The following is a 12731-nucleotide window of genomic DNA, read 5'->3' on the forward strand; positions in this document are numbered from 1 at the left end:
GGAAGGCGACCTGTAATTTATTTCTTCCTTGATGTTGGTGGGGCTTATCATATTGATGATAGCCTGACATTTATCCATATTGGCTTTAATGCCCCTCTTTGTTAGCATGAATCCAAGGAACTTCCCAACTTGAACCCTAAAAGAGCACTTGGCGAAATTCAAGTGCATGTTGTACTTCTTGACTGACTGCAGGAGGTCCTCCAAGTTTGCAGTATGGTTGTGCCCTTTAATGGTTTTCACTATCATGTCGTCAGCAAAGACCTCCAGGTTCCACCCTATCTGGTGGGGGAACACAACGCCCATGAGTCGCTTGTAGGTGGTGCCACCATTCTTGAGGCTGAAGGGTATGGCATTATAGTAATAGTCACAATGATTCGACATGAAGGTCATCTTGGGGACGTCCAGGGGATCCATTCAAATCTTATACAATTTAGTGATTAATGGTAAGTAACAAAACTGAAATATACATTTCAAAACAGGAATCAGAAAGCTTATTCATATATTGGATATGAACATGTCAAGTACAAGCACGTCGACCACAAAAAATACATATACTAACAAAGATGATGTATGAATTCCACCAAAAAACTGGAGCAGTGAAACTCGCAAGAGACAATGGTGGTAGAAAGTAGAGAAAAGTAATGGCCCAGGTCACCAATGGCAGAAAAAGAGTAAAATGTTGCCTCAGAGATCTATTTTGTGTGTTTTGTCCATTAAAATCGTGTGATCCATTGTGCAGCACCAACGATTGAAATTTCATCGAAGATCATTCAAAAAAACTCTAGGACTTCCCATCAAAGGCTTCCACATTCCTAGACCAAGCATGCAATATATATCATGTAAGGTAAACCCTCCCCCTACAAATCAGAGACAAATGCTTTAGGGGCAACTGTTATGGGTCATACACAAGGCCCAAGACGAAAGACCCAATGATATAATAAAAGTGGTAGAGCGCGAATAACAAGTAGTCATCTTTTCCCATGGAGCAGGTAATTTCGTCTACTAGAGCTCTGCTGACCGTCCATATCAATTTGTTGGCTGACGCGATTTGCGTCTCACTCCACGCTTTTTATTGTAAATTGCTCCACCTATTTAAGATGAAACATGTGTCATCTCTCAAGTATTCAAATTCATTCTTATTTTCTCACAACTATTTATTCTCTTACTGACTTAGGCATTGAAGTGTTAACCTTGCAGGTCCTCCCTTTTCTCCACCGTATCAAAACCTCAAATTCATCATAACAAAAATTACTTCATTTCATCACCAACCGAATAACCTTGATTTCACCCATAACAAGAATCAAATTATTTTAGTTAAAAAATATAACAAACAATATTTTCACATCTTACATATTTAAGGTTAAAATTTAACGTAATAACTAATTTATCTAACAAATTTATATATTTAAAGAACCAAATAGCAACATTTATTAAATAAGAGATAAACATAAAATAAAGAATTAAATTAAATAACTCATAGTCTTATTAAATCTATCATATTCTAATTTATAATATATAAATATAGTTATAACTTTCATTGTTGTATTAAAGTTTACTTATATTACTAATTATCAAACTAATTAATTCTATCATTTTCCTTGGGTTAGTACCATAAAATTAGCACACTTGTTGTTATAACACAAAGCACCTCTCAAAACCACAAATCTTGTTGTCTAATCCAACAACACAAACTCACAAGTACAAATATATATTTTTTTTTTCTCAAAAAGAAAAACCTTGAATATTTGGTGTCTTGTTTTGAGAGGTAGTAGTAGTAGTAAAACTCCAAACACTGAAAACCTATATAGAATAGAAGGGAACAGTGAGTGATTTCAAGAGGCGCCGTCAACCAATTACAAGCAAAGCTTGAGTGTCACAACACAAACACAACAACACATGAAAACAAACCCTGTTTCCCTTTTCTAAATCTTATACTATAATACTGTTTTTTTATTATTAATATATGTAACCTTAACTTATAACAATAAACATAGAATAATAATATTATATAATGCCACCAAAATCATCGTACAATATGTCTCCTCAACACCATGCTATGTCAAGACTAGACCATCAACCAACTCTAACACTTTGCACCAATCACAACTAGACAACGTGTGGTACTGAGAGGCTTTCGACCAATCAGAACTAGACAACGTTTGTACTCTTCTAATCCTAGTTTCTTGGTCGTTTTATCTCTTCCGTTCGTTTCAAAGTTTATTCCCACTTTATTGTCCTAGAGTGACCACTATCTTCTCTCTTTCTCTCTCTAAATATCAACTCAACACAATACCTATTTGTATAGATTTTTTTTTTTTTTTGGTTTTCATTAATGATGAGGAAATTTTTCTTACAGCTCACTCTCTGATTTAGAACAGGATTTACTAACGTATAGTAGAATAGTTAGAGATTTAATTTAAAATTAAAATATCATATATTAAAGGTTAAATGTGAATATATATATATATAATTAAATTTATATTTTATTGAAAAAATTACAATAAATATGAAAAAATATATAATAAGTGGATTTTCAAAAATATTACTCTCTAATGTATGGTAACAAAAAGGTTTGAAATATAGTATAATATATAGAAGGTTTAATATGGGGAAAAATATAATTAAATTTATATTTTATCAACAAAATTATGATAAATATGAAAAAATATATAATAATTGGATTTTCTAAAATATTAGTCTCTTATGTTTAATTTTAGAAGTATAAAAGTAAATATAGAACTTTGTTGAATAAATCATATGAATTCAAAAAAAAAATTATTTTCTTTTTTAATAATTAATAATTTTTTCAAATTTAATTTTTTATTAAAATATTATTTTTTATTATATTATTTGATAATAATCGTATAAAAATAGAATAATAATGAGTATTTAGTGAATAAATAATTAATACAACTGAAAATTTTAAAATCAACCACTTTTAATTTAAAAATTAAAAAAATGAAAATTCATAAATATATTTAAATTTAAAAAAAAACTGAAAATTAAAAAATTAGTATTTTTAAAAAAGAATCATATATTAAGTGTCCCATGTAGTAAATAGTCTCTAAAATATTTTCAATTCACGTAAATAGAAAAATTAATAATATTTAAGAATTTACTTGATAGATTTTGGATAATGCATGGACTATTCATTAAATTGGTTTCATGGTAGATTTTTTTTTATCTTTTGATATTACTTTTTATTTACATTATATTATTTTCATTCAATGAAATAAAGGATTATTTAACTTTTATTTTAAATACAATTTTTAACAAATTTATCCTTCATTCAAATTAATTTACTTATCATTTTAGTGTTTTTTTTAACTATTAAGTAATTTAATTCTTAAATAATATTTATGAAAAAAATAAATAAATATGAACTCTAGTAAGAGATCATGATAAAAAAAATTATCAATAAAACTATAAATCAAATTTTATATTTCAAACGATAATTTTAAATGACGGTTACAATTTCGTTGTAGTTGTATAAAGACTTTCACGATTTTTGTGACACTAATTACAATCGTCGTAAGATAAATTAACAAAAAAAATATTCTTTACCATAAAAACGATAAATAAATGTATCATTATCGACACATTCCAATACTATTTCGTCGCGGTTATTTTCACAATAACAATCTACTTTTTAAAGTCTTGCCTCTAATTACAACCTACAATTTTTGAGATATAAATCAACTTATTACCGACATGATAATAATTAAATATACCATAATAATTTAATATCCCTATACTAAATTTGAATACTAGTAAAAATAGAAAGGTCTCCATCCTATACTCTATTAATTATACACCATCCAATATTTCATCTCAACCTCTTCAATTCCCTTCAGGTGAACAATACTATATACTCTCTATCTACTCTTCCTAGGGTTTCCTTCTTTATCCATCTTTCTTTATATATAACCCCTTGTCTTACTTTTTTTAGCCTATATATCTCTCTCTCTTTACTCATTTCAATTTGATTATTCCTTCTTCCTCATTCATCACAACTAGATCAAGAATTTCTTGAAGCTAGGTCAAAAATATAAACAAATTTTCATCTTCATCATCTTCATCTTCGTCTTCATCGTCGTCATGGGAAGAGGTAGGGTTCAATTGAAACGGATCGAGAACAAAACAAGTCAGCAAGTAACATTCTTCAAAAGAAGAACTGGACTTCTCAAGAAAGCTAATGAAATTTCTGTTCTTTGTGATGCTCAAGTTGCTTTGATTATGTTTTCTACCAAAGGAAAACTTTTTGAGTATTCCTCAGCACCAAGGTTAGTAACATCAATTTCTATATATAGTTATTAATTTCTATACAATTATTTTAGAAGAATTTCTATATATTTATATATGATCTTGATCCATTTTTTTATAAACAATAAAATTTTAATTAATATAGATAAATATTTTTTTTGTTGTTTTTATGATGTTAGGTTTTTTTTTATATATGTTGATGAGTTTTATGACATTTTTTTACCTAACTTGAAAATTTAAATTTGGTAATAGTAGTGATGATGAGTACTTGAAGGTGCTGTTTGAGTGTACTTTGGTTCTCTATTTTAGGGTCTGGTCACATAATCGTGTATCACTATCCAAACCTTTTTTACTTCTATCAAAAGCCATACTTCTGGAAGATATATCTTTGTTACTTTTGGTGAAGTGTTTGTACAATTTAAATGATTCATGGACATGACAATGCATATTCTTCTTCAACTTCACTGTAATATATAGTGTCAAGTTCAATTCAAGATGTATCAATACGTGTCTCTTGTTGAGGAGAAAGAGGTTTTTTTTACCTCTTTTGAAATAGTAGTTATTATATATTATATAAATTATAAATATAATAATAGTATAACTACATGCATTCATTGTGTTTATGTATGGATGATGAAGAAGTATCAACTAGTTTGAAGTTCAAATTTATATTCTAATGAGTAATGAATGAGCACATACTAATGCTAATTGTTTAAGAGGAGAGTTTTAGCTATGGGCTAAATGATCTAAGTTCTTACTTTGATCAAAGAGAAAATACTAATATACAATTAATATACTAACATTTTTGAAGACAAAGTAACTCAAGTTGTGGATAAATAATATAGAACCCTATCTTGATCTTGGTTTTTTAAATAGAAAATATAGATTTTAATTTTGTAAATTGGTGGAGTATTCTAAACATTAGGGTGTTTCTAATATACTACCTCCATTTTAAAATTTAATATAAATTTCATTTTAATAAATTAAATTCATTTTTGATTGAATATCATTCTTACTTTTCAATATTATAAATATTTTTTTTAATTATTATAGTGCACCTATTTTCATCACATTAATAAAATTAATTTAGTAATATTAAGTATTATCTTTTGACAACTTTGTTTTATTTTTCAACTATATGCAAAAACTTTGAACTACATTATTCATTTTAAATCATAGAGGATATTGTTTTTTAGAGGTTTATATTAAACAAATTTAAATATGTTTGCAAATTGGTTAACACTAATTTTTTTTCAAATACCCTGTATAAATTTTTTTTTTTTTTTGCAATGTGCTTAACACTAATTAATATATTTTTCCTTTTTCAAAAAGAAAATACCCTATTATCTATTTTTCTTATTAAAAACTAGTCACTTAATTTTATTTTTTTTGGTATAAACATATAAAACTAATCAAACTTTAGGCAATATAGATTTAATTAAATTAAATTAAATCTACATAACAGCTGTGAATATATAAGTCTCTTACCCTAGAGCTATATAGTATATACCCTAATCTAGGTTTTTATAATAACCTAGATATACACCACCGTGAGTAAGAATCTATTTATAACCTAAGTAAAGCTATAACCTAACCAAGCAAGGACTATACATATATATACAAAAAATATATTCCCAAGTTTATATATTTGTATATAAATAATAAATATATAAAAACTATTGGAAAAACAATGTGCTGCATTAAAAAAATATTTTTCTGAATTATAGTATATAGTACAAAAGTAGTATATATAGTCAGAGGAAAAACTGAAGTTAAAAGTTTTCAGGATTCCTGGTTCTTATAGAAAAAGAAGAAACAACATAACATAGACATGTGGATTAAGGTTTTCTGTTTCAACAAAAATGTCATACTCTTTCATATAATATTCATATAGTATTATTTTATTGTTTGTTTTAAAACTATGTATATATAGTAATAATAACTTGCATTTATTCAAGTTGGATGATAATAAGAATAAGTTCTTTGTGCATAATTTTAGCAGCAAGATAATGGCATAAGTTCTTGACAACAAAAATCTTTTAATCTATAATTTTGTTTTGTATATATATTCTGATTACAATACATGTTACATACACTTTCTATCTATTAAGATTATGTTGTTACATGTGATTATGTTTACAAGCATGAATTTTTGGTGCTAAGGTTCAATAGCATTTATGTTGATTAAGTTATAGATTGTTCAAAAAAAAAAACTAAAATCAATTATAGAAAGATCAAACTAAGGAAAAAAATTTAAAGGACTAAAATAAAAATGTAAAAAAAATATTGGGGACAATGTAGAATATGCATGCTTTTACAATCAAATAGAGCCTTTTATTATTTTTTACTTGTTTGATAGTTTTTTATTTTGACTTGTATGGAACAGCATGGAAGATATTTTGGAAAAATATGAGAGACAAAATCATACAGAACTTACTGGAGCTGCTACCAATGAAACACAGGTAAAGTATTTCATTGAAACATGAAATTTATATTGAAATATTACAAAGAGAAATTAAACAATATATGAACATGCTTGAACTATAACATGAAAATGAATATATATTTATAGTGATTGAGATCATTTTATATTGTAGGGAAATTGGACTTTTGAATACATGAAGCTAACTGCTAAAGTTCAAGTCTTAGAGAGGAACTTAAGGTATTTTTTTAGGTTTTATTATAGTAATAGTAATTATAATTATGATATCAATTACTTTTAGGTTTTTAAGAATATTCTAAAATTACTTCATGTCATTGACACATGCACCGTGCAACGGCTAGAGTATCCGAACACTCCGGTCTGCATTTGAATCCTCTATTGCACCATGCAACAAAATGCAGGACCGTTGAATCTAAGATTTAACTGTCCTGCAATTTGTTGTGTGATGCAGTTACTATCATATTGAAATTCAAGTTACTCAAAACTAGTTTGAAAATCTTCTGCTCTCTTTAATATAGGAACTTTGTGGGACATGATTTGGATCCTTTGAGTGTGAAAGAGCTTCAGAGTTTGGAGCAACAGCTCGACACATCGCTTAAGCGCATCCGAACAAGAAAGGTGAAGAATGCTTGCTTATTCTTTAACCAGAAATAATTAGAATAAAAAACTAATAGAAGAGTTTTCAGACGATCTTCGATTAACCGAATAATATGATTATTTTGTAGAATCAAGTTATGAATCAATCCATCTCCGAGCTGCACAAAAGAGCGAGGGCATTGCAGGAACAAAACAGCAAGCTAGCAAAGGTAGCAGCTAGCTACATTCCTCTCTATTAACATTTCCATGAGCTAAACCTTATAATAAGAAAGGATTGTATAAAAAAGTACTAATGTTTTGTTATATTTATGATTTTTTTTTGGTTAGACAAAGGAGAAAGAGAAGATGGTGAATGAACATCCACAGAGATGCATTGAAACCATAGGCATAGGGCAAGGTTCATCCACTCTCAACTTAGGGTTTCAACCACAGGTTCTACCACCACAAAGACTCGTTCCTTCTCTATCTCTCAGGTATTTCTTCTATCTGATACACTCGACACGACACTGACATGTATATAATTTCTCACATATACTATATGTATGCATATGAACATTGATACACTGTATTGAGTCGAACATCAGACACGCCTTCAATCAGGAAATGTCGATGCTTAGTAAGTATATATGTGATAAATATTGTAGAGACGGTTTTGCTAGCTATGTATATTGTTGTTGAATGATAAAAAAAAAGTGTATGAAAATGCAGTGGGGCTATACAAGCAAGAGGGTCATTGGAATTCGAAGAAACAGGTGAAGCTCAAACTGTTCCTATCAACAACAATAATAATCTTATTCCAGCATGGATGCTACAACATCTTACCAACTAGATTGATATGTATCTATTTATGTATGTATATGTCTGTGACAGACATATATTATATATTTATTATATTAAAATTGTATGATTAATGTGTAAGTAAGCCTTATTAAGGTATCAACATTATCAGAATTTCATATTCTGTTCAAACTTCTTTTAGTATATATGGGCTTAATTTGCTCTACCCTTCATATTTCAAATCAATGAGAATGCATGCAGTCTTTGATATATGATAGGTTGTTGATTTTAAGCAGTTTCATAACATTGGATGTGTGACATTAATGTGTTTTTTTCAATTTGAGAATCTCTTATTTTGGTTTTAGAAGTTTTTTTTTTTAATAGGCAATTGATATAAAACCAGAGTATAAGGGATACTCCAACCGAATACAAACCGAAAAACTTCTACTACTCAAAACAAATGAGCGGTAGAATATTGCACACGTGAAAGTTACAATTAGCCGCTAACTTATATTTAGAATAAAGTCATTTCCAAGAAATAAAAACTATCTTCGACATACATTCGGTAAAGCTAAGCGATTCGTTCTTAAAAATGATTCTGTTACGCCTATTCCATATACTCCAAACCGTTGCTAGCCAAATTACCGCGACTAAAGACCTCTTGGCTAAATTCTTCACCTTCTCAAAAGCGAAAAGGAACCCTTCGAACTCCTCCAAGAATAAACCGTCAACGGGACCTATCCAATCAAAGACCTTCCTCCAAATAGCCGCCACGACTAAACAACCCCCTAGCAAATCAGAGAGACTTTCTGCCTCCGTAGAGAAAAAAACACAAACCGAATTGTTGTCGTCCAACAAAATGCCCCTCCTATTCAAAATTCATCATGATTTTAGAAGTTTTAACCATGATTAATATAAAAATAAATAAAAAAATGTGTATTATAACAAGAACACAATATGTCTTGGACTATGAGTATGACATGGTGGGAAGAACTTGTTTATGTTTTTCTTACGCTGACTTAAGCACTTGTGTAAGTGTTTAAAAAATTATATTTATATAATGAATATTTTATAAGTTTTTTCTGAAGTATACAGTTTACTATCACTGTCATAAAATACAAAAAGAAATTAACATCTTTGTAACTTGTGATTTAACTAGCAGATGGTTCTTTAGGAAGATCTTAGTTTTTTTTTTAGGAGTCATCTTTCTTATTTCAATGGATGGTAGAGCGAAGTCTATGGAAGGTTTTTCATGATATGGCATGCCTCTTCCTAAATCCTCTTATATATAACAAAAAAAACGAATTGAAGCAAACAATTGAGTGCCTCGCTATCAGATGGATGTTGTATAGTGTCTGGACTTGTTTTATTTGTGTGATGCCATGTCATTTGTCTTGCACTGTGCATTGAAGCAAACATTCTTTTTAACCTTGGTATTATCGGAAGATAAAACATGGACTTTACTGCTACACGGTCTTGATTAGTGTTAACGGCTCTACTGCGAACTTTATATCTTGGACTCATACAAAACTTACATTCTTCCAACAATCCATCTTGAGTACCAAACTCATTGTCGTAAAACAACATACAATCATTAATGCAACAATCAATCTTTCTTACTCTTAAGCCCAACTTCGACACCAACTTTTTTGCTTCATAAAATGTTGTAGGCAAGTTGTCTTTCATTGCAGTTGAGTCCAACATCATTTTTACGAAGAATTCCAAACACTGATCAGGAACATTCCAATTTGACTTGGCGGCCAATAATCTCACACACATTGATAACTTTGAGTCAGACGATCCATCAAACAACGGCGTAATCATCTCATTCAACAACTGATAAAATTTCTGCGCTTCCTCATTCGGCAACTCTTCCCCACCAAAATCTTCAGGTTGATCATAGGTCACGTTCACACCAAAAGCATCCTCAACCATGTCACCAATCAGATTAAAGTTTTCCTCATATTCCATAGGCGGCCGACTACTTGAAGCATGCGCGTTGCTAGTCTCTGGTACGTTACTAGGCAGTTCTTCACCGTTAAACGTCCAAACCCAATAATTTGCAATGAAACCCCTTCTATGCAAATGAGATGTTATTTCCTGTGGGTCACTAATTATTGGTCTACATTCACATTTAAGACAGCGACACCTAACTCCTCCTTCGCTTCGACATAATTCCTGAGCAAACGCCCAACTGATAAACCCTTCAACTCCTACTATAAAATTGGGTTTAAGTCCCATTCTTCCTGAAAATGTTCTATCGTACATCCAACTACGATAATACCGATAATATTTCATACTGCATATTTATACAATCATTGTCATTTTGAGTTAGTAATATTAATCAACTTAATATTATTCTTAGACGTATACTAGTTAATATTTACTATTCTTAAAAATATTATTTAATAACAAAACTACTAATATTTTTAACTACACATGTTATATTGAAGATATGTTAACCATAAAGTTATTATTTTTTTAACTACACATTTTAAACTACACATATTGAAAATATTATTTAATAAAAATACTACTACAATGTTTTTGTTACATATATGGTAATAAAAATAAGAAATAAGAAATATTACTATTATGTTTGGAAATATACAAACACATACATATTATGTTTTTATTACATATATAAAAATTCAGTTTTAAATCTATTATATATGAACAAAATAAAAACTGTTTTTATTAAATATATCATGTACATATACATATTTTGTTTTCATTATATATATATATATATATATATATATATATATATATATATATATATATATATATATATATATATATATATATATATATTCTTTTTAAAATATATAAATATAATATATATTCTGTTTTTTTTTAAATATAGTATAATATTACTCATTATAATAAATAATATATATAACAAAAATTAAAAATGAAAACTTTATAATATGGGTCATGCTAACGAGTGCCCCAGGGGCAACGAGTGCCCCAGGGGCACTGGTTAAGCATTCCTAATAAAGAAAATATTACATATTCAATGCATTGAATACACACAATATTATTTAGAAAATTTAATTATTTATGTTTTAAATGTATTGAATACATATATTTTAGATAAAAGTTTATCTTTTTACTTTATTAAACAATGCTAAACTTACTTTTTTAAACTCTTAACCAGTGCCCCAGGGGCACTCGTTAGCATTACCCTTATAATATATATAACTATTATATTAGTTTTGAATATATTAAATTTGTTTTAAGTTATAATAATCTATTTTTTAAAGGGAGAACTTTATAATATATATATATATATATATATATATATATATATATATATATATATATATATATATATATATATATATATATATATATATATATATATATATATATATTATATTCTTAAAAATGAAAACTTTATAATATATATAACTATTATATTCGTTTTAAAATTATATTAATATTTATAATAATCTATTTTATATATTGTAAAATATTAAACAAAAAATTTGTTTTAATAATATTAATATATAATAATTTTAATAATAGTTTTAATATATCATTTTTTTTCTAATAGTTTTAAAAATATTAATAAAAAATATATTTAATTTTCGCTTTTATTTTATTTACTATATTCTGTTTTATTTTTTAAGTTTTTATAAATAATTATTTAATTTATAATTTCGTTTTAATTTATAAAATAACCTAATAAATCTATTAATCTATATACAAAAAACGAAAATCTATTAAAAATATCCTAATAAATCTATTAAAAATATTTCACATTATAATCTATACAAAAAAACTTATCTCTTTAAAATCTATACAAAAATAACCTAATAAATCTATTAAAAATATACTACATTAGAAAAAAAATAACTTACATCTTCTTCAATCTACTCCTCCTTCTTCAATCTACTCCACCTTCTTCAATCTACTAAATCTATACAAAAAAAAAAATCAAAAATTAAAAACAGAATATATAATGAAATTATAAGAAAATTCTGATGTAACCTTAATTACCTTTGATATAAGAAAAATATTTGGGATGGAATTGGTATTGCAATTGAATTTTGGGAGAGAAGGGTTGGATTTCTGGTTTTGGGAGAGAAGGGTTGTGGCTCTGGTTTTGCAGGAAAACGAAAATGAACCGTGTTGTTGTTCTAATGAATGGTGGTGGAGTAAAGTGAATTGCGTACATAAATACACAATGTAGCGACGTGAGAATCACATTGCTATTTGCCACGTGAGAAACACGTCGCAACATGATAACGGTAACATTAATTAATGTCTCTGCCTGCAAAGCTGTCACCATGTCACTTCAGTGGAACGTTGTGTTTGGTTTCTAAATGTTGCGACGTGTTTGTAACGTCACAACCAAATTTTTAAAAATTTGAATCTTCCCCCATGTGAATGTTATAGCTTTTAATATTGTAATTTATAAAGTTAATGTAGCGACGTGTATCCCACGTCGCAACCTTTTTTCACATAACTCAATGCCTGACTTCTGATTACTGTATGGCTATAAAGTTATTTAATATTTAAAAACACCTTGCGAAGTGTATTTCACGTCGCAACTGGAAATATTGAGCCACGTGTTTTCCACGTCACTAAAATATGTCGTTGGGGAGAGGATTTCTTGTAGTGATATGGCATGCCTCTTCCTAAA

The 12731-nt window shown here is 28.0% G+C and overlaps 1 protein-coding gene across 1 annotated transcript; it reads left to right on the top strand.

Moving 5' to 3' along the window:
* The first annotated feature begins 3834 nt into the window (after positions 1 to 3834).
* Positions 3835 to 8303, top strand: LOC131629948 (truncated transcription factor CAULIFLOWER A-like). The gene is made up of 7 exons (XM_058900751.1): positions 3835 to 4283; positions 6650 to 6725; positions 6861 to 6925; positions 7225 to 7324; positions 7432 to 7512; positions 7631 to 7776; positions 8012 to 8303. The coding sequence occupies exons 1-7, from the start codon at positions 4099 to 4101 to the stop codon at positions 8130 to 8132; spliced, it is 774 nt and encodes a 257-aa protein (XP_058756734.1). The 5' UTR covers positions 3835 to 4098; the 3' UTR covers positions 8133 to 8303.
* Positions 8304 to 12731: the final 4428 nt, after the last annotated feature.

Source organism: Vicia villosa, unplaced genomic scaffold (genome assembly GCF_029867415.1).
Source record: "Vicia villosa cultivar HV-30 ecotype Madison, WI unplaced genomic scaffold, Vvil1.0 ctg.000622F_1_1, whole genome shotgun sequence".
Taxonomy (NCBI): Eukaryota; Viridiplantae; Streptophyta; class Magnoliopsida; order Fabales; family Fabaceae; genus Vicia; species Vicia villosa.

Excerpts from the sequence above, each read along its gene's own strand:
- LOC131629948 (XM_058900751.1), top strand. The coding sequence starts at position 4,099 with ATGGGAAGAGGTAGGGTTCAATTGAAACGGATCGAGAACAAAACAAGT. Across the intron at positions 7,325-7,431 it reads AGCGCATCCGAACAAGAAAG|AATCAAGTTATGAATCAATC; the intron begins GTGAAGAATGCT and ends ATTATTTTGTAG. Across the intron at positions 7,777-8,011 it reads GTTCCTTCTCTATCTCTCAG|TGGGGCTATACAAGCAAGAG; the intron begins GTATTTCTTCTA and ends ATGAAAATGCAG.